Below are 23263 nucleotides of genomic sequence, written 5' to 3'. Positions count from 1 at the left end.
CTCTGTGTCTCTCTCTGTGTCTCTCTCTCTCTGTGTCTCTCTCTGTGTGTCTCTCTCTCCCTGTGTCTCTGTGTGTCTCTCTCTCCCTGTGTCTCTGTGTGTCTCTCTCTCTGTGTCTCTGTCTGTCTCTCTCCCTGTGTCTCTGTGTGTCTCTCTCTCTCTGTGTCTCTGTCTGTCTCTCTCTCTGTGTCTCTGTGTCTCTCTCTCTGTGTCTCTGTCTGTCTCTCTCCCTGTGTCTCTGTGTGTCTCTGTCTCTGTGTCTCTCTCTCTGTGTCTCTTTGTCTCTTTGTCTCTGTCTCTCTGTCTCTCTCTCTCTCTGTGTGTTCTTCTCCTGCTCTTCTGAACCATAGGACACATGATGTCTGTGGGACGCAGTATTATGGGATGGTGTATCACGGGTGTGATGTTTTGGTCTGTGTTGGGTGGTGAGAGAGAGTCGATGGTGTGTCGCGGTGATGGTTGGCAGGGTCTGTACAGGAAGTGCCCCTCATCACTTCCTGCCAAAGAGAAGAGAGAAAAGGGGAGAGAGAGAGAAGAGAAGAACAAATGAACAACATTCAGTGCCTTCGGAAAGTATTCAGACCGCTTGACTTTTTCCACATTTTGTTACTTTACAGCCTTATTCTAAAATGGATTCAATTGTTTTTTTTCTCATCAATCTACACACAATAATGACAAAGCAAAAACAGTTTTTTTGACTTTTTTGCTAACTTATTAAAAATAAAAAACTTTATCACATTTAGATAAGTATTCAGACCCTTTACTCAGTACTTTGTTGAAGCACCTTTGGCAGCGATTACAGCCTCGAGTCTTCTTGGGTATGACCCTACAAGCTTGGCACACCTGTATTTGGGGAGTTTCTCCCATTCTTCTCTGCAGATCCTCTCAAGCTCTGTCAGGTTGGATGGGGAGTGTTGCTGCACAGCTATTTTCAGGTCTCTACAGAGGTGATTGATCGGGTTCAAGTCCGGGCTCTGGCTATAAAAAATATTTAAAATGATATTAAAATGATTGATCAGATACTATATTGGTTATTGGATATAAAAATGATTGATATTATATTGGTTATTGGATATTCAAATGATTGATCAGATATTATATTGGTTATTGGATATTCAAATGATTGATCAGGTATTATATTGGTTATTGGCGACTACTAAGTATTTGTTCAACCTCCTGCTGGATGTGTGGATGGGATTCCTACATGCAGAATCTATGAGCAGAACCACTGTCTTCTCTCAGTTAGTCACCAAATCTCTAGTTTGAAAGCAACAGTTTTTATTGAAGCTGTGCTGTGCCATTCCCCCCCCCCCCCCCTAGCAGTTCCAGTTCTAGCCAATGAGCTTCAGCCCCTCGCCATTTGCGTGAAGAGAGAGAGAGAGACCAATGTCTTGGTGGACATACAGTTGAAGTCGGAAGTTTAAATACACTTAGGTTGGAGTCATTAAAACTTGTTTTTCAACCACTCCACAAATGTCTTGTTAACAAACTATAGTTTTGGCAAGTCGGTTAGGACATCTACTTTGTGCATGAAACAAGTAATTTTTCCAACAATTGTTTACAGACAGATTATTTCACTTATAATTCAGTGTATCACAATTCCAGTGGGTCAGAAGTTTACATACACTAAATTGACTGTGCCTTTAAACAGCTTGGAAAATTCCAGAAAATGATGTCCTGGCTTTAGAAGCTTCTGATAGGCTAATTTACATAATTTGAGTCAATTGGAGGTGTACCTGTGGATGTATTTCAAGGCCTACCTTCAAACTCAGTGCCTCTTTGCTTGACATCATGGGAAAATCAAAAGAAATCAGCCAAGACCTAAGAAAAAAAATTGTAGACCTCCTCAAGTCTGGTTCATCCTTGGGAGCAATTTCCAAACGCCTGAAGGTACCACGTTCATCTGTACAAACAATAGTACGCAAGTATAAACACCATGGGACCACGCAGCTGTCATACCACTCAGGAAGGAGACGCGTTCTGTCTCCTAGAGATGAACGTACTTTGGTGCGAAAAGTGCAAATCAATCCCAGAACAACAGCAAAGGACCTTGTGAAGATGCTGGAGGAAACAGGTACAAAAGTATCTATATCCACAGTAAAACGAGTCCTATATCGACATAACCTGAAAGGCTACTCAGCAAGGAAGAAGCCACTGCTCCAAAACCGCCATAAAAAAGCCAGACTACGGTTTGCAACTGCACATGGGGACAAAGATCGTACTTTTTGGAGAAATGTCCTCTGGTCTGATGAAAGGAGGGGTAATATGCTTTGCTGAAGGAGGGACTGGTGCACTTCACGAAATAGATGGCATCATGAGGAAGGAAAATTATGTGGATATATTGAAGCAACATCTCAAGACATCAGTCAGGAAGTTAAAGCTTGGTCGCAAATGGGTCTTCCAAATGGACAATGACCCCAAGCATACTTCCAAAGTTGTGGCAAAATGGCTTAAGGACAACAAAGTCAAGGTATTGGAGTGGCCATCACAAAGCCCTGACCTCAATCCTATAGAAAATGTGTGGCCAGAACTGAAAAAGCGTGTGCGAGCAAGGAGGCCTACAAACCTGACTCAGTTACACCAGCTCTGTCAGGAGGAATGGGCCAAAATTCAACCAACTTATTGTGGGAAGCTTGCGGAAGGCTACCCGAAACGTTTGACCCAAGTTAAACCATTTTTAAAGGCAATGCTACCAAATACTAATTGAGTGTATGTAAACTTCTGACCCACTGGGAATGCGATGAAAGAAGTAAAAGCTGAAATAAATCATTCTCTCTACTATTATTCTGACATTTCACATTCTTAAAATAAAGTGGTGATCCTAACTGACCTAAGACTATGATTAAATGTCAGGAATAGTGAAAAACTGAGTTGAAATGTATTTGGCTAAGGTGTATGTAAACTTTCTGACTTCAACTGTATCTGCACATACAGTGCCTTCAGAAAGTATTCATACCCTTTGACTTATTCCACATTCTGTTTGAATTAAAAATGGATTCATATTATTTTTTTCATCAAAATAAATTAATGCTAAATATATGTTTCTCTCTCATCTACATAATGAAAAAGTGAAAGTATGTTTTTAGAAATGTTTGCAAATGTATTAAAAATGAAATACAGATGTAATCTCATTTACATAAGTATTCACACCAATACATGTTAGAATCACCTTTGGCAGTGATTACAGCTGTGAGTCTTTCTGGGTAAGTCTCCTAAGAGCTTTGCTTTTTTATTTTTACCAATCTACCAATCGGTGCCCTTCTTTGCGAAGAATTGTAAAACCTTCCTGGTCTTTGTGGTTGAATCTGTGTTTGAAATTCACTGCTCGACTGAGGGACCTTACAGATAATTGTATGTGTGGGGTACAGAGATGAGATAGTCATTCAAACATCATGTTAAACACTATTATTGCACACAGTGAGTCCATGCAACTTATTATGTGACTTGTTAAGCATATTTTTACTCCTGAACTTATTTAGGCTTGCCATAACAAAGGAGTTGAATACTTATTGACTGAAGACATTTCAGCTTTTCATTTTTAATGAATTTGTAAAAATGTCTAAAAACATAATTCCACTTTGACATTATGGGGTATTGTGTGTGTAGGCCAGTGACACAATCCATTTAAAATTCAGGATGTGACGCAACAACATTTGTTAAGTCAAGGGGTGTGAATACTTTCTGCAATTTTCGGGGACAACTTTTAGCTTGTGAGTGCTATTTTCAGAACTACTGGCTAAAACATATACAAAAGTACCACAGAATCCCTTTTTAAAATGATTGATCAGATATTGGCTTTACGATATTAAGGTGATTGATTAACTATTGGCTGTCTGTTAAAATGATTGATGTTGGTGTTGTCGGCTTTGTGCGTGCGTGCGTGTGTGTGTGTGCGTGCGTGTGTCTGTGCGTGTTTGTGTGTTTGTGTGTGTGTGCGCGTGTTTGTGTGTTTGTGCGTGTTTGTGTGTGTGTGTGCGCGTGTTTGTGTGTTTGTGCGTGTGTGTGTGTGTGTGTGTGTGTGTGTGTGTGTGTGTGTGTGTGTGCACATTCACTCTGAAGGTCAGAGGGATTCCTTAGTTCAGGTCAGTGGAGAGTGAAATAGTATTCTGCTCATTCATTGGTCCACAGGCAGACTGAAATAGTATCCTGGTCATTGATTGGTCAGACAGTGTAAAGTCTAAGTCATTGATCAATCAGCAGCTACTTGGGAGTTGCCATAGCTACTAACATATCACCGCTCTTTTCAGACTAGCCGCCGTAAACCTAGCTGCTAACATATGACCTCTCCTTTCAGACTAGCCGCCGTAAACCTAGCTGCTAACATATGACCTCTCCTTTCAGACTAGCCGCCGTAAACCTAGCTGCTAACATATGACCTCTCCTTTCAGACTAGCCGCCGTAAACCTAGCTGCTAACATATTACCTCTCCTTTCAGACTAGCCGCCGTAAACCTAGCTGCTAACATGTGACCTCTCCTTCAGACTAGCCGCCGTACACCTAGCTGCTAACGTATTACCTCTCCTTTCAGACTAGCCGCCGTAAACCTAGCTGCTAACATATGACCTCTCCTTTCAGACTAGCCGCCGTAAACCTAGCTGCTAACATATTACCTCTCCTTTCAGACTAGCCGCCATAAACCTAGCTGCTAACATATGACCTCTCCTTTCAGACTAGCCGCCGTAAACCTAGCTGCTAACATATTACCTCTCCTTTCAGACTAGCCGCCGTAAACCTAGCTGCTAACATGTGACCTCTCCTTCAGACTAGCCGCCGTACACCTAGCTGCTAACGTATTACCTCTCCTTTCAGACTAGCCGCCGTAAACCTAGCTGCTAACATATGACCTCTCCTTTCAGACTAGCCGCCGTAAACCTAGCTGCTAACATATTACCTCTCCTTTCAGACTAGCCGCCGTAAACCTAGCTGCTAACATGTGACCTCTCCTTCAGACTAGCCGCCGTAAACCTAGCTGCTAACATATTACCTCTCCTTTCAGACTAGCCGCCGTAAACCTAGCTGCTAACATGTGACCTCTCCTTCAGACTAGCCGCCGTACACCTAGCTGCTAACGTATTACCTCTCCTTTCAGACTAGCCGCCGTAAACCTAGCTGCTAACATATGACCTCTCCTTTCAGACTAGCCGCCGTAAACCTAGCTGCTAACATATTACCTCTCCTTTCAGACTAGCCGCCGTAAACCTAGCTGCTAACGTATTACCTCTCCTTTCAGACTAGCCGCCGTAAACCTAGCTGCTAACATGTTACCTCTCCTTTCAGACTAGCCGCCGTACACCTAGCTGCTAACATATTGTCAAAGACTCCAGCCACCCTAGTCATAGACTGTTCTCTCTGCTACCGCACGGCAAGCGGTACCGGAGCGCCAAGTCTAGGTCCAAAAAGGCTTCTTAACAGCTTCTACCCTCAAGCCATAAGACTCCTGAACAGATAATCAAATGGCTACCCGGACTATTTGCATTGTTACTGTTATTTTACTGCTGCTCCTAATTCTTTTTTATTTATTTTTATTTATTTTCAATTTTTTACTGAACACTTATTTTTCTTAAGACTGCATTGTTGGTTAAGGGCTTGTAAGTAAGCATTTCACTGTTGTATTCAGCGCATGTGACAAATAAAATGTGATTTGATTGCTTAAACCTTCTGCTAAATTCTTTCAGAATAGAGGTAAAGAGGAAGATAATTATCATTCGCTCTCTTCCTCCTCTGACTCGCTTTCTTTGCCCCTGTGTTTCTTCCTTCTCCTCTGTCTCTCTCTGTGTGTGTGTGTGTGTTTAATTTCAATTTAAGGGCTTTATTGGCATGGGAAATGTATGTTAACATTGCCAAAGCAAGTGAAGTAGATAATAAACAAAAGTGAAATAAACAATAAATATTACCAGTAAACATTACACTCAGAAGTTCCAAAATAATAAAGACATTTCAAATGTCATATTATGTATATATACAGTGTTGTAACAATGTGCAAATAGTTAAAGTACAAATGGGAAAATAAATAAACATAAATATGGGTTGTATTTACAATGGTGTTTGTTCTTCACTGGTTGCCCTTTTCTTGTGGCAACAGGTCACAAATCTTGCTGCTGTGATGGCACACTGTGGTTTTTCACCCAGTAGATAAGGGAGTTTATTCAAATTCTTTGTGGATCTGTGTAATCTGAGGGAAATATGTGTCTCTAATATGATCATACATTTGGCAGGAGGTTAGGAAATGCAGCTCAGTTTCCACGTAATTTTGTGGGCAGTGTGCACATAGCCTGTCTTCTCTTGAGAGCCTGGTCTCTCTCTCTCTCCCTCACTCATTCACAATTCAATTCAAAGGCTTTATTGGCATGGGAAACATGTGGTAACATTGACAAAGCAAGTATGGTCATACAAGGTTAGGAAGTGCAGCTTAGTTTCCACATTTTGTGGGCAGTGTGCACATAGTCTCTCTCTCTCTCTCTCTCTCTCTCTCTCTCTCTCTCTCTCTCTCTCTCTCTCTCTCTCTCTCTCTCTCTCTCTCTCTCTCTCTCTCTCTCTCTCTCTCTCTCTCTCTCTCTCTCTCTCTCTCTCTCTCTCTCTCTCTCTCTCTCTCTCTCTCTCTCTCTCTCTCTCTCTCTCTTTTCTATCATTTGGGCCTGTTTTTGTGGGTTGGTCTAGTTCCTGTTTGGGTGTTAACACTAAGGCTTTTTGCAGCTGCATTTGTCCGTCATGGACAGGGGGCGGGGCTTGGTCTCTACAGCGGTTCTTCCTCTTTAACCCTTCATTGGTTGGCCCTGTTCCGCTGGTTGCCAAGCAACAGTCCAGAGGACCCTTTAGCCACTAGGCCTGTCTCTGTCTCACTACTTAGGAATGGAGTGTTTGAGTTAGTCAGCAGTGAAACCCCCAAAATGATCTCTGTCTCTGTCTCTGTCTCTCTCTGTCTCTGTCTGTCTCTGTCTCTCTCTGTCTCTCTTTCTCTCTAAGAGATGAAAACACAGACGATTCCTCCGCTCCCTCACACAATCCCAGCTGTGCCTCACACACACAAACGTAGTAATGCACCATAGGAGAGAGAGAGATGTAGACGGAGAGAGGTAGACGGAGAGAGGTAGACGGAGAGAGGTAGACGGAGAGAGGTAGACGGAGAGAGGTAGACGGAGAGAGGTAGACGGAGAGAGGTAGACGGAGAGAGGTAGACGGAGAGAGGTAGACGGAGAGAGGTAGACGGAGAGAGGTAGAGAGAGAGAGGGAGAGAGGTAGACGGGGAGAGGGAGAGAGAGAGAGAGGGAGAGGTAGACAGAGAGAGGGAGAGGGAGAGAGAGAGTTCGCATTCGCATGTCTTCTCTCTCTCCCTTTCTATTCTCTCTCAGGAGAATCACTGCCTCGCCAGTCATTACTGTCACAGTGTCAGCGTCTTCACTTCATACAAAGTGTTAAAACAATTATTATATACAGTGCATTCTGAAAGTATTCAGACCCCTTGACTTTTCCACATTTTTGTTACGTTACAGCCTTATTCTAAAATGGATTAAATTATTTATTTTTCTCATCACAATACCCCATAATGACAAAGCGAAAACAGTTTTTTTTTTTACGGATACCTTATTTACATAAGTATTCAGCCTCTTTGCTATGAGACTCGAAATTGAGCTCAGGTGCATCCTGTTTCCATTGATCATCCTTGAGTTGTTTCTACAACTTGATTGGAGTCCACATGTGGTAAATTCAATTGATTGGACATGATTTGAAAAGGCACACACCTGTCTATATAAGGTCCCACAGTTGACAGTGCATGTCAGAGCAAAAACCAAGCCATGAGGTCGAAGTAATTGTCCGTAGAGCTCCGAGACAGGATTGTGTCGAGGCACAGATCTGGGGAAGGGTACCAAAACATTTCTGCATGATTTGAACATCCCCAAGAACACAGTGGCCTCCATCATTCTTAAATGGAAGAAGTTTGGAACCACCACGACTCTTCCTAGAGCAAACTGAGCAATCAGGGGAGAAGGGCCTTGGTCAGGGAGGTGACCAATCAGGGGAGAAGGGCCTTGGTCAGGGAGGTGACCAATCAGGGGAGAAGGGCCTTGGTCAGGGAGGTGACCAATCAGGGGAGAAGGGCCTTGGTCAGGGAGGTGACCAAGAACCCGATGGTCACTCTGACATGGTGGTGGCAGCATCATGCTGTGGGGATGTTTTTCAGTGGCAGGGACTGGGAGACTAGTCAGGATCGTGGGAAAGATGAACGGAGCAAAGTACAGAGAGATCCTTGATGAAAACCTGCTCCAAAGCGCTCAGGACCTCAGACTGGGGTAAAGGTTCACCTTCCAACAGGACAATGGCCCTAAGCACACAGCCAAAACAACGCATGAGTGGCTTCGGGACAAGTCTCTGAATGTCCTTGAGTGGCCCAGCCAGAGACCGGACTTGAACCCGATCGAACGTCTCTGGAGAGACCTGAAAATAGCTGTGCAGCGACTCTCCCCATCCAACCTGACAGAGCTTGAGAGGATCTGCAGAGAAGAATGGGAGAAACTCCCCAAATACAGGTGTGCCAAGCTTGTAGCGTCATACCCAAGAATACTCAAGGCTGTAATCGCTGCCAAAGGGTATTGTGTGTTTTTGCTTTGTCGTTATGGGGTATTGTGTGTAGATTGATGAGGGGAAAAAACAATGTAAGCCATTTTAGAATAAGGCTGGAACGTAACAAAAAGGGGTCTGAATCCTTTCTGAAGGCTCTGGGTGTAACGATAGAAGGGGAAGATGAAGGAGAATCCAGGAAGAGCTTTAAAGCAGGTCCATGTTAAAAGCAGGAAGTAGAGGATGTTGAGCTAAAGGATGACGCTCACCCTGCAGGTCCTGTTGCGCTCTCTCTCTCTCTCCGTGCCGCTAGGAACCCTGGGTAGGCCCCACCAGTTGCCAGGAGCTTCCTGCATAGTTAATGAGTCTGAATAATGAATAATGTCAACCTGTCTGACCTCTCACAGACACACACACACAGACAAAACAGACAGACACACCTCTGTGATACCTTGTTGTGACGTGGAGGTGAGGTGAGGTGTAGCTGTGTGGAGGTGAGGTGGAGGTGAGGTGTAGGTGAGGTGTAGCTGTGTGGGGGTGAGGTGGAGGTGAGGTGAGATGTAGGTGAGGTGGAGGTGAGGTGTAGCTGTGTGGAGGTGAGGTGTAGCTGTGTGGAGGTGAGGTGTAGCTGTGTGGGGGTGAGGTGGAGGTGAGGTGAGATGTAGGTGAGGTGGAGGTGAGGTGTAGCTGTGTGGAGGTGAGGTGTAGCTGTGTGGGGGTGAGGTGAGGTGTAGCTGTGTGGAGGTGAGGTGGAGGTGATGTGAGGTTTAGCTGTGTGGAGGTGAGGTGTAGCTGTGTGTAGGTGAGGTGAGGTTTAGCTGTGTGGAGGTGAGGTGAGGTGTAGCTGTGTGGAGGTGAGGTGATGTGAGGTGTAGCTGTGTGGAGGTGAGGTGTAGCTGTGTGGAGGTGAGGTGAGGTGTAGCTGTGTGGAGGTGAGGTGATGTGTAGCTGTGTGGAGGTGAGGTGATGTGAGGTGTAGCTGTGTGGGGGTGAGGTGAGGTGTAGCTGTGTGGAGGTGAGGTGGAGGTGATGTGAGGTTTAGCTGTGTGGAGGTGAGGTGTAGCTGTGTGGGGGTGAGGTGAGGTGTAGCTGTGTGGAGGTGAGGTGAGGTGTAGCTGTGTGGAGGTGAGGTGAGGTGTAGCTGTGTGGAGGTGAGGTGTAGCTGTGTGGAGGTGAGGTGAGGTGTAGCTGTGTGGAGGTGAGGTGAGGTGTAGCTGTGTGGAGGTGAGGTGTAGCTGTGTGGAGGTGAGGTGTAGCTGTGTGGAGGTGAGGTGTAGCTGTGTGGAGGTGAGGTGAGGTGTAGCTGTGTGGAGGTGAGGTGAGGTGTAGCTGTGTGGAGGTGAGGTGTAGCTGTGTGGAGGTGAGGTGTAGCTGTGTGGAGGTGAGGTGAGGTGTAGCTGTGTGGAGGTGAGGTGAGGTGTAGCTGTGTGGAGGTGAGGTGAGGTGTAGCTGTGTGGAGGTGAGGTGAGGTGTAGCTGTGTGGAGGTGAGGTGAGGTGTAGCTGTGTGGAGGTGAGGTGAGGTGTAGCTGTGTGGAGGTGAGGTGTAGCTGTGTGGAGGTGAGGTGAGGTGTAGCTGTGTGGAGGTGAGGTGTAGCTGTGTGGAGGTGAGGTGTAGCTGTGTGGAGGGGAGGTGAGGTGTAGCTGTGTGGAGGGGAGGTGAGGTGTAGCTGTGTGGAGGGGAGGTGAGGTGTAGCTGTGGGGAGGTGAGGTGTAGCTGTGTGGAGGTGAGGTGTAGCTGTGTGGAGGTGAGGTGTAGCTGTGTGGAGGTGAGGTGAGGTGTAGCTGTGTGGAGGTGAGGTGAGGTGTAGCTGTGTGGGGGGGAGGTGAGGTGTAGCTGTGTGGAGGGGAGGTGAGGTGTAGCTGTGTGGAGGTGAGGTGATGTGAGGTGTAGCTGTGTGGAGGTGAGGTGTAGCTGTGTGGAGGTGAGGTGTAGCTGTGTGGAGGTGATGTGTAGCTGTGTGGAGGTGAGGTGAGGTGTAGCTGTGTGGAGGTGAGGTGAGGTGTAGCTGTGTGGGGGTGAGGTGAGGTGTAGCTGTGTGGGGGTGAGGTGAGGTGTAGCTGTGTGGAGGTGAGGTGTAGCTGTGTGGAGGTGAGGTGAGGTGTAGCTGTGTGGAGGTGAGGTGTAGCTGTGTGGAGGTGAGGTGAGGTGTAGCTGTGTGTAGGTGAGGTGTAGCTGTGTGGAGGTGAGGTGAGGTGTAGCTGTGTGGAGGTGAGGTGTAGCTGTGTGGAGGTGAGGTGTAGCTGTGTGGGGGTGAGGTGTAGCTGTGTGTAGGTGAGGTGTAGCTGTGTGGAGGTGAGGTGAGGTGAGGTGTAGCTGTGTGTAGGGGAGGTGATCTAGAGTCTTTGGTTACCGTAGTAATGTGATATTATAGGATGTTTGTCCTGACAGTCTCTCTCTCTCTCTCTAGTGTGTTGTTTCGTGGTTCATAAACGTTGTCATGAGTTCGTTACCTTCTCCTGTCCGGGGGCCGACAAGAACGCATCCGACGTAAGTAACCCCAGATGTCCTCTCTCTCTGTTCCTCTCTCCTCTGTCTCCTCCTCTCTGGCTTGACTGTTGGTATCACAGTAACTTCTCTAACCCCAGATGTCCCCTCTCTCTGCTCCTCTCTCCTCTGTCTCCTCCTCTCTGGCTTGACTGTTGGTATCACAGTAACTTCTCTAACCCCAGATGTCCCCTCTCTCTGTTCCTCTCTCCTCTGTCTCCTCCTCTCTGGCTTGACTGTTGGTATCACAGTAACTTCTCTAACCCCAGATGTCCCCTCTCTCTGTTCCTCTCTCCTCTGTCTCCTCCTCTCTGGCTTGACTGTTGGTATCACAGTAACTTCTCTAACCCCAGATGTCCTCTCTCTCTGTTCCTCTCTCCTCTGTCTCCTCCTCTCTGGCTTGACTGTTGGTATCACAGTAACTTCTCTAACCCCAGATGTCTTCTCTCTCTGTTCCTCTCTCCTCTGTCTCCTCCTCTCTGGCTTGACTGTTGGTATCACAGTAACTTCTCTAACCCCAGATGTCCCCTCTCTCTGTTCCTCTCTCCTCTGTCTCCTCCTCTCTGGCTTGACTGTTGGTATCACAGTAACTTCTCTAACCCCAGATGTCCTCTCTCTCTGTTCCTCTCTCCTCTGTCTCCTCCTCTCTGGCTTGACTGTTGGTATCACAGTAACTTCTCTAACCCCAGATGTCCTCTCTCTCTGCTCCTCTTTCCTCTGTCTCCTCCTCTCTGGCTTGACTGTTGGTATCACAGTAACTTCTCTAACCCCAGATGTCCTCTCTCTCTGCTCCTCTCTCCTCTGTCTCCTCCTCTCTGGCTTGACTGTTGGTATCACAGTAACTTCTCTAACCCCAGATGTCCTCTCTCTCTGTTCCTCTCTCCTCTGTCTCCTCCTCTCTGGCTTGACTGTTGGTATCACAGTAACTTCTCTAACCCCAGATGTCTTCTCTCTCTGCTCCTCTCTCCTCTGTCTCCTCCTCTCTGGCTTGACTGTTGGTATCACAGTAACTTCTCTAACCCCAGATGTCCTCTCTCTCTGTTCCTCTCTCCTCTGTCTCCTCCTCTCTGGCTTGACTGTTGGTATCACAGTAACTTCTCTAACCCCAGATGTCCTCTCTCTCTGTTCCTCTCTCCTCTGTCTCCTCCTCTCTGGCTTGACTGTTGGTATCTCAGTAACTTCTCTAACCCCAGATGTCCTCTCTCTCTGCTCCTCTCTCCTCTGTCTCCTCCTCTCTGGCTTGACTGTTGGTATCACAGTAACTTCTCTAACCCCAGATGTCCTCTCTCTCTGCTCCTCTCTCCTCTGTCTCCTCCTCTCTGGCTTGACTGTTGGTATCACAGTAACTTCTCTAACCCCAGATGTCCTCTCTCTCTGCTCCTCTCTCCTCTGTCTCCTCCTCTCTGGCTTGACTGTTGGTATCACAGTAACTTCTCTAACCCCAGATGTCCTCTCTCTCTGCTCCTCTCTCCTCTGTCTCCTCCTCTCTGGCTTGACTGTTGGTATCACAGTAACTTCTCTAACCCCAGATGTCTTCTCTCTCTGCTCCTCTCTCCTCTGTCTCCTCCTCTCTGGCTTGACTGTTGGTATCACAGTAACTTCTCTAACCCCAGATGTCCTCTCTCTCTGTTCCTCTTTCCTCTGTCTCCTCCTCTCTGGCTTGACTGTTGGTATCACAGTAACTTCTCTAACCCCAGATGTCCCCTCTCTCTGTTCCTCTCTCCTCTGTCTCCTCCTCTCTGGCTTGACTGTTGGTATCACAGTAACTTCTCTAACCCCAGATGTCCTCTCTCTCTGCTCCTCTTTCCTCTGTCTCCTCCTCTCTGGCTTGACTGTTGGTATCACAGTAACTTCTCTAACCCCAGATGTCCTCTCTCTCTGTTCCTCTCTCCTCTGTCTCCTCCTCTCTGGCTTGACTGTTGGTATCACAGTAACTTCTCTAACCCCAGATGTCCTCTCTCTCTGCTCCTCTCTCCTCTGTCTCCTCCTCTCTGGCTTGACTGTTGGTATCACAGTAACTTCTCTAACCCCAGATGTCCCCTCTCTCTGTTCCTCTCTCCTCTGTCTCCTCCTCTCTGGCTTGACTGTTGGTATCACAGTAACTTCTCTAACCCCAGATGTCCCCTCTCTCTGCTCCTCTCTCCTCTGTCTCCTCCTCTCTGGCTTGACTGTTGGTATCACAGTAACTTCTCTAACCCCAGATGTCCTCTCTCTCTGTTCCTCTCTCCTCTGTCTCCTCCTCTCTGGCTTGACTGTTGGTATCACAGTAACTTCTCTAACCCCAGATGTCCTCTCTCTCTGCTCCTCTCTCCTCTGTCTCCTCCTCTCTGGCTTGACTGTTGGTATCACAGTAACTTCTCTAACCCCAGATGTCCCCTCTCTCTGCTCCTCTCTCCTCTGTCTCCTCCTCTCTGGCTTGACTGTTGGTATCACAGTAACTTCTCTAACCCCAGATGTCCTCTCTCTCTGCTCCTCTCTCCTCTGTCTCCTCCTCTCTGGCTTGACTGTTGGTATCACAGTAACTTCTCTAACCCCAGATGTCCTCTCTCTCTGCTCCTCTCTCCTCTGTCTCCTCCTCTCTGGCTTGACTGTTGGTATCACAGTAACCTCCTCTGTTCCATTCTCTAATCTTTCCTGGCAGGAAAACCTGCCTGATAACACACAACCCTCCCACAGTATTCCCACAACCCTCCCACAGTATTCCCACAACCTTCCCACGGTATTCCCACAACCTTCCCATGGTATTCCCACAACCCTCCCACAGTATTCCCACAACCCTCCCACGGTATTCCCACTACCCTCCCACAGTATTCCCACAACCCTCCCACAGTATTCCCACAACCCTCCCACTGTATTCCCACAACCCTCCCACGGTATTCCCACAACCCTCCCACTGTATTCCCACAACCCTCCCACAGTATTCCCACAACCCTCCCACAGTATTCCCACAACCCTCCCACAGTATTCCCACAACCCTCCCACAGTATTCCCACAACCCTCCCACGGTATTCCCACAACCCTCCCACGGTATTCCAACAACCCTCCCACAGTATTCCCACAACCCTCCCACAGTATTCCCACAACCCTCCCACAGTATTCCCACAACCCTCCCACAGTATTCCCACAACCCTCCCACGGTATTCCCACAACCCTCCCACAGTATTCCCACAACCCTCCCACGGTATTCCCACAACCCTCCCACGGTATTCCCACAACCCTCCCACGGTATTGCCACAACCTTCCCACGGTATTCCCACAACCCTCCCACAGTATTCCCACAACCCTCCCACAGTATTCCCACAACCCTCCCACAGTATTCCCACAACCCTCCCACAGTATTCCCACAACCCTCCCACAGTATTCCCACAACCCTCCCACAGTATTCCCACTACCCTCCCACAGTATTCCCACTACCCTCCCACAGTATTCCCACAACCCTCCCACAGTATTCCCACAACCCTCCCACAGTATTCCCACAACGTTCCCATCTTTCTCCAATGTCCCCCCAGGGAAAAATCACAGGGATAAGACAGGCGCCTGTTTGTGTTGAAGTTAAATATTGATTCTGTAGCCACTGATTAAATGGCTGTTAAATGAGCCTTACATTAATAAAGACGAGGTCAGCACTGTCCTGTTCTTCTGGCTGCTCTTGTTTCATGGGTTTGTCTAATAGAACAGGAGAGGGTCAGTCAACAGGCCTCTCTTTCTCTCTCTGTCTCTATGTCTCTCTCTCTCTGTCTCTGTCTCTCTCTCTGTCTCTCTCTCTGTCTCTCTGTGTCTCTGTCTCTCTCTGTGTCTCTGTCTCTCTCTGTGTCTCTGTCTCTCTCTGTGTCTCTGTCTCTCTCTCTATCTCTCTGTGTCTCTGTCTCTCTCTGTGTCTCTGTCTCTCTCTGTGTCTCTGTCTCTCTCTGTGTCTCTGTCTCTCTCTGTGTCTCTGTCTCTCTCTGTGTCTCTGTCTCTCTCTGTGTCTCTGTCTGTCTCTGTCTCTTACTGTCTCTCTGTCTCTCTCGCTCTCTCTGTCTCTCTCTCTATGTCTCTCTCTCTCTCTATGTCTCTCTCTCTCTCTCTGTCTCTGTCTCTCTCTGTCTCTGTCTCTGTCTCTCTATGTCTCTCTCTCTCTCTGTCTCTCTCTCTCTATGTCTCTCTCTCTGTCTCTCTCTGTGTCTCTGTCTCTCTCTGTGTCTCTGTCTCTCTGTCTGTCTCTGTCTCTCTCTCTCTCTCTCTATATGTCTCTCTCTCTCTCTCTCTCTCTCTATGTCTCTCTCTCTCTCTCTCTATGTCTCTCTCTCTCTCTATGTCTCTCTCTCTCTCTATGTCTCTCTCTCTGTCTCTATGTGTGTGTGGTGGTGGTAAAGCAGTGTTGACCATTGCCCTCTCCCCTGTTGACCTCATGATGCATGAGTCGTGATGGGAGATAATGGAATGTGCAGCGTGGCACCGCTATGTTAATCAACTAATAACACACCTCCCTCAACACATATTGTGAGTTACCTACACAGAGGGTATGGATCAGTAGAGATATTAGGGTTATCACTGCATTACCTACACAGAGGGTATGGATCAGTAGAGATATTAGGGTTATCACTGCATTACCTACACAGAGGGTATGGATCAGTAGAGATATTAGGGTTATCACTGCATTACCTACACAGAGGGTATGGATCAGTAGAGATATTAGGGTTATCACTGCATTACCTACACAGAGGGTATGGATCAGTAGAGATATTAGGGTTATCACTGCATTACCTACACAGAGGGTATGGATCAGTAGAGATATTAGGGTTATCACTGCATTACCTACACAGAGGGTATGGATCAGTAGAGATATTAGGGTTATCACTGCATTACCTACACAGAGGGTATGGATCAGTAGAGATATTAGGGTTATCACTGCATTACCTACACAGAGGGTATGGATCAGTAGAGATATTAGGGTTATCACTGCATTACCTACACAGAGGGTATGGATCAGTAGAGATATTAGGGTTATCACTGCATTACCTACACAGAGGGTATGGATCAGTAGAGATATTAGGGTTATCACTGCATTACCTACACAGAGGGTATGGATCAGTAGAGATATTAGGGTTATCACTGCATTACCTACACAGAGGGTATGGATCAGTAGAGATATTAGGGTTATCACTGCATTACCTACACAGAGGGTATGGATCAGTAGAGATATTAGGGTTATCACTGCATTACCTACACAGAGGGTATGGATCAGTAGAGATATTAGGGTTATCACTGCATTACCTACACAGAGGGTATGAATCAGTAGAGATATTAGGGTTATCACTGCATTACCTACACAGAGGGTATGGATCAGTAGAGATATTAGGGTTATCACTGCATTTCCTACACAAAGGGTATGGATCAGTAGAGATATTAGGGTTATCACTGCATTACCTACACAGAGGGTATGGATCAGTAGAGATATTAGGGTTATCACTGCATTACCTACACAGAGGGTATGGATCAGTAGAGATATGAGGGTTATCACTGCATTACCTACACAGAGGGTATGGATCAGTAGAGATATTAGGGTTATCACTGCATTACCTACACAAAGGGTATGGATCAGTAGAGATATTAGGGTTATCACTGCATTACCTACACAAAGGGTATGAATCAGTAGAGATATTAGGGTTATCACTGCATTACCTACACAAAGGGTATGAATCAGTAGAGATATTAGGGTTATCACTGCATTACCTACACAAAGGGTATGAATCAGTAGAGATATTAGGGTTATCACTGCAGCCCTGACTCACTCTGTTGATAACTCTGTCTCTCTGTCTCTCTGTCTCACTCTCACTCTCATTTCAATTTCAATTGAGGGCTTTATTGGCATGGGAATTCGTATGTTAACATTGCCAAAGCAAGTGAAGTAGATAGTAAACAAAAGTGAAATAAACAATAAATATTAACAGTAAACATTACACTCAGAAGTTCCAAAAGAATAAAGACATTTCAAATGTCATATTATGTATATATACAGTGTTGTAACAATGTACAAATAGTTAAAGTACAAATGGGAAATTAAATAAACATATATTTGGGTTGTATTTACAATGGTGTTTGTTCTTCACTGGTTGCCCTTTTCTTGTGGCAACAGGTCACAAATCTTGCTGCTGTAATGGCACACTGTGGTTTTTCACCCAGTAGATAAGGGAGTTTATCAAAATTGGGTTTGTTTTCGAAATCTTTGTGGATCGCTGTAATCTGAGGGAAATATGTGTCTCTAATATGGTCATACATTTGGCAGGAGGTTAGGAAGTGCAGCTCAGTTTCCACCTCATTTTGTGGGCAGTGTGCACATAGCCTGTCTTCTCTTGAGAGCCAGGTCTGCCTACGGCGGCCTCTCTCAATAGCAAGGCTATGCTCACTGAGTCTGTACATAGTCAAAGCTTTCCTTAAGTTTGGGTCAGTCACAGCGGTCAGGTATTCTGCCACTGTGTACTCTCTGTTTAGGGCCAAATAGCATTCTAGTTTGCTCTGTTTTTTTGGTAAATTATTTCCAATGTGTCAAGTAATTCTCTTTTTGTTTTCTCATGATTTGGTTGGGTCTAATTGTGATGCTGTCCTGGGGCTCTGTGGGGTCTGTCTGTGTTTGTGAACAGAGCCCCAGGACCAGCTTGCTTAGGGGACTCTTCTCCAAGTTAATCTCTCTGTAGGTGATGGCTTTGTTATGGAAGGTTTGGGAATCGCTTCCTTTTAGGTGGTTGTAGAATTTAACGTCTCTTTCTGGATTTTGATCATTAGCGGGTATCGGCCTAATTCTGCTCTGCATGCATTATTTGGTGTTTTACGTTGTACGCAGAGGATATTATGGTGTTTGTCCCATTTTTGTGAATTCTTGGTTGGTGAGCGGACCCCAGACCTCACAACCATAAAGGGCAATTGGTTCTATAACTGATTCAAGTATTTTAAGACAGATCTTAATTGGTATGTCGAATGTTATGTTCCTTTTGATGGCATAGATATCTCTCTGTCTCTCTCTCTCTCTCTCTCTCTCTCTCTCTCTCTCTCTCTCTCTCTCTCTCTCTCTCTCTCTCTCTCTCTCTCTCTCTCTCTCCTCTCTCTCTCTCTCTCTCTCTCTCTCTCTCTCTCTCTCTCTCTCTCTCTCTCCTCCTCTCTCTCTCTCTCTCTCTCTCTCTCTCTCTCTCTCTCTCTCTCTCTCTCTCTCTCTCTCTCTCTCTCTCTCTCTCTCTCTCTCTCTCTCTCCTCTCTGTCTCTCTGTCTCTCTCTCTCTCTCTCTCCTCTCTCTCTCTCTCTCTCTCTCTCTCTCTTCTCTCTCTCTCTCTCTCTCTCTCTCCTCCCCCCTCCCCCCCTCCCTCCCTCCCTCCAGGACCCGAGGAGTAAACACAGGTTTAAGGTCCATACCTACTCCAGCCCTACGTTCTGTGATCACTGTGGATCCCTTCTCTACGGACTTATACACCAGGGCATGAAATGTGACCGTACGTATCACTGTGTGACTGTTCATATTGCTGTTTTGTGTGTGTGTGTGTGTGTGTGTGTGTGTGTGTTAACCACAGTGTTTAAAGCAGAACACATCTCTCTCCCAGTAACAGTAGCAGCTACAAGTGACTGAAGGTCCAATACACCAACACAGTGACACCTAGTGGCCACACACAGGAACTACAGCAACACGTCACATCACAACTAAAAGGCTTTCCCAAAACGCTACCATCTATTGGAATACAGCAGCTCTGTGGTAATACCCTGTAACAAGCCATAGAACTGACTGGAGAGAGACGTACAGCAGCTCTGTGGTAATACCCTGTAACAGCCATAGAACTGACTGGAGAGACACACAGCAGCTCTGTGGTAATACCCTGTAACAGCCATAGAACTGACTGGAGAGACATACAGCAGCTCTGTGGTAATACCCTGTAACAGCCATAGAACTGACTGGAGAGACGTACAGCAGCTCTGTGGTAATACCCTGTAACAGCCATAGAACTGACTGGAGAGACATACAGCAGCTCTGTGGTAATACCCTGTAACAGCCATAGAACTGACTGGAGAGACACACAGCAGCTCTGTGGTAATACCCTGTAACAGCCATAGAACTGACTGGAGAGACATACAGCAGCTCTGTGGTAATACCCTGTAACAGCCATAGAACTGACTGGAGAGACATACAGCAGCTCTGTGGTAATACCCTGTAACAGCCATAGAACTGACTGGAGAGAGACACAGCAGCTCTGTGGTAATACCCTGTAACAGCCATAGAACTGACTGGAGAGAGACATACAGCAGCTCTGTGGTAATACCCTGTAACAGCCATAGAACTGACTGGAGAGAGACGTACAGCAGCTCTGTGGTAATACCCTGTAACAGCCATAGAACTGACTGAGAGACACACACAGCAGCTCTGTGGTAATACCCTGTAACAGCCATAGAACTGACTGGAGAGACATACAGCAGCTCTGTGGTAATACCCTGTAACAGCCATAGAACTGACTGGAGAGAGACAGCAGCTCTGTGGTAATACCCTGTAACAGCCATAGAACTGACTGGAGAGAGATACACAGCAGCTCTGTGGTAATACCCTGTAACAGCCATAGAACTGACTGAGAGGACACAGCAGCTCTGTGGTAATACCCTGTAACAGCCATAGAACTGACTGGAGAGAGACACACAGCAGCTCTGTGGTAATACCCTGTAACAGCCATAGAACTGACTGGAGAGACATACAGCAGCTCTGTGGTAATACCCTGTAACAGCCATAGAACTGACTGGAGATAGACACAGCAGCTCTGTGGTAATACCCTGTAACAGCCATAGACTGACTGGAGAGACACAGCAGCTCTGTGGTAATACCCTGTAACAGCCATAGAACTGACTGGAGAGACATACAGCAGCTCTGTGGTAATACCTGTAACAGCCATAGAACTGACTGGAGAGACACACAGCAGCTCTGTGGTAATACCCTGTAACAGCCATAGAACTGACTGGAGAGACATACAGCAGCTCTGTGGTAATACCCTGTAACAGCATAGAACTGACTGGAGAGAGACACAGCAGCTCTGTGGTAATACCCTGTAACAGCCATAGAACTGACTGGAGAGAGACACACAGCAGCTCTGTGGTAATACCCTGTAACAGCCATAGAACTGACTGGAGAGAGACACAGCAGCTCTGTGGTAATACCCTGTAACAGCCATAGAACTGACTGGAGAGAGACACACAGCAGCTCTGTGGTAATACCCTGTAACAGCCATAGAACTGACTGGAGAGACATACAGCAGCTCTGTGGTAATACCTGTAACAGCCATAGAACTGACTGGAGAGACATACAGCAGCTCTGTGGTAATACCCTGTAACAGCCATAGAACTGACTGGAGAGACATACAGCAGCTCTGTGGTAATACCCTGTAACAGCCATAGAACTGACTGGAGAGACACAGCAGCTCTGTGGTAATACCCTGTAACAGCCATAGAACTGACTGGAGAGACACAGCAGCTCTGTGGTAATACCCTGTAACAGCCATAGAACTGACTGGAGAGACACACAGCAGCTCTGTGGTAATACCCTGTAACAGCCATAGAACTGACTGGAGAGACACAGCAGCTCTGTGGTAATACCCTGTAACAGCATAGAACTGACTGGAGAGACACCACAGCAGCTCTGTGGTAATACCCTGTAACAGCCATAGAACTGACTGGAGAGAGACACAGCAGCTCTGTGGTAATACCCTGTAACAGCCATAGAACTGACTGGAGAGACATACACAGCAGCTCTGTGGTAATACCCTGTAACAGCCATAGAACTGACTGGAGAGACACAGCAGCTCTGTGGTAATACCCTGTAACAGCCATAGAACTGACTGGAGAGACACACAGCAGCTCTGTGGTAATACCCTGTAACAGCCATAGAACTGACTGGAGAGACACACAGCAGCTCTGTGGTAATACCCTGTAACAGCCATAGAACTGACTGGAGAGACACACAGCAGCTCTGTGGTAATACCCTGTAACAGCCATAGAACTGACTGGAGACACACAGCAGCTCTGTGGTAATACCCTGTAACAGGCCATAGAACTGACTGGAGAGAGACATACAGCAGCTCTGTGGTAATACCCTGTAACAGCCATAGAACTGACTGGAGAGACACAGCAGCTCTGTGGTAATACCCTGTAACAGCCATAGAACTGACTGGAGAGAGACAGCAGCTCTGTGGTAATACCCTGTAACAGCCATAGAACTGACTGGAGAGACATACAGCAGCTCTGTGGTAATACCCTGTAACAGCCATAGAACTGACTGGAGAGAGACACACAGCAGCTCTGTGGTAATACCCTGTAACAGCCATAGAACTGACTGGAGACACACACAGCAGCTCTGTGGTAATACCCTGTAACAGCCATAGAACTGACTGGAGAGACACACAGCAGCTCTGTGGTAATACCCTGTAACAGCCATAGAACTGACTGGAGACACACACAGCAGCTCTGTGGTAATACCCTGTAACAGCCATAGAACTGACTGGAGAGACACACAGCAGCTCTGTGGTAATACCCTGTAACAGCCATAGAACTGACTGGAGAGACACACAGCAGCTCTGTGGTAATACCCTGTAACAGCCATAGAACTGACTGGAGAGACGTACACTGAGTTTACAAAACATTAAGAACACCTTCCTAATATTGACTTGCACGCCCCTTTTTCCCTCAGAACAGCCTCAATTCGTCGGGGCATGGACTCTACAAGGTGTCGAAAAGCGTTCCACAGGGATGCTGGCCCAATGTTGACTCCAACGCTTCCCACAGTTGTGTCAAGTTGGCTGGATGTCCTTTGGTGGTGGACCATTCTTGATACACACGGGAAAACTGTTGAGCGTGGAAAAACCAGCAGCGTTGCAGTTCTTGAAACAAACCGGTGCGCCTGGCACCCACTACCGTACCCCGTTCAAAAGGCACTTAAATTATTTGTCTTGCCCATTCACCCTCTGAATGGCACACACACACAACACAATCCATGTCTCAATTGTCTCAACGCTTAAAAATCCTTCTTTAACCCGTCTCCTCCCCCTTCATCTACACTGACTGAAGTGTGTCACGAACCGGCTCAAGTTCGTAACAAAAGTGATACACGTGGAGACAAGGAATACCCAAAGTATATATTTATTAGCTAAAGTAAACTAAATCAAATAACAACGTGTGTGTAATCAGTAGTGTAAGTGAGTGTTATGCATAAATGTAATATGGAAAGGTGTTGAAAGGTGCCAAAGCAAACAACCAAAAAAGCCCCAAAAATACCACAACTAAAATCAGTCAAAGTATCTGCCTGGAGAGAGTCTCCCCCAATGAATGTGGAAGAGGTCCATTTATGTTGGACACACCCGGGCCCAGGTGTTTCCTATGTAACTGACGACCCTCCCAACTCCGCCCACCGGCATCCTAATAAGGAAACAAGAGCAGAGAGAGAGTGGGAGGGGCGTCACAAGTGGATTCACCCTCTGAAATGGCACACATATACAATCCATGTCTCAATTGTCTCAAGGCTTAAAAATCCTTCTTTAACCCGTCTCCTCCCCTTCATCTACACTGATTTGAAGTAGATTTAAGGGATGTCACAAGTGGATTTAACAGGTGACATCAACAAGGGATCATAGCGTTCACTTGGTCAGTCTGTCATGGAAATAGCAGGTGTTCTTATGTTTTGTCCGCTTTGCACAGCAGCTCTATGATGATACCCTGTAACACAGCGCCCCCGTGTGGCCAGAAACGGGGCACTTCAATACATTACGTCCGATACCAAATCCCAGAAAACCAGAACTAAAATCTTGCGTAATTTCCTCGGACGCTCCGTGAAGCTCTGGGTAGATGCATGAGAACAGATGCTAACTAGACTATCCCAAGTCTCCCCCCCCCTAAACAGAGACTCCCAGCCATAGCATGGGCCTAATGTCCCCTTCCCATCTCCACAGCATGGGCCTAATGTCCCCTTCCCATCTCCATAGTATGGGCCTAATGTCCCCTTCCCATCTCCATAGTATGGGCCTAATGTCCCCTTCCCATCTCCACAGTATGGGCCTAATGTCCCCTTCCCATCTCCACAGTATGGGCCTAATGTCCCCTTCCCATCTCCACAGCATGGGCCTAATGTCCCCTTCCCATCTCCATAGTATGGGCCTAATGTCCCCTTCCCATCTCCATAGTATGGGCCTAATGTCCCCTTCCCATCTCCATAGTATGGGCCTAATGTC

General features: G+C 46.7%; 1 protein-coding gene across 2 annotated transcripts in view; it reads left to right on the top strand.

Moving 5' to 3' along the window:
* The window catches only part of LOC311117572 (protein kinase C beta type-like), a 97724-nt gene that overhangs the window by 25410 nt on the left and 49051 nt on the right, over positions 1–23263 (top strand). For both annotated transcript variants that reach the window (XM_084192505.1, XM_084192504.1), the window contains exons 3-4: positions 10966–11045; positions 18394–18505. In XM_084192505.1, the coding sequence (XP_084048631.1) occupies positions 10966–11045; positions 18394–18505 (192 nt within the window). The remainder of the gene's footprint in view (positions 1–10965; positions 11046–18393; positions 18506–23263) is intronic.

The sequence above is a fragment of the Coregonus lavaretus genome (genome assembly GCF_964263955.1).
Source record: "Coregonus lavaretus genome assembly, contig: HAP1_SCAFFOLD_892, whole genome shotgun sequence".
NCBI classification, from domain to species: Eukaryota; Metazoa; Chordata; class Actinopteri; order Salmoniformes; family Salmonidae; genus Coregonus; species Coregonus lavaretus.
The sequence above is the reverse complement of the archived record's forward strand: the minus strand, read 5'-3'. Positions and strand labels throughout refer to the sequence as shown.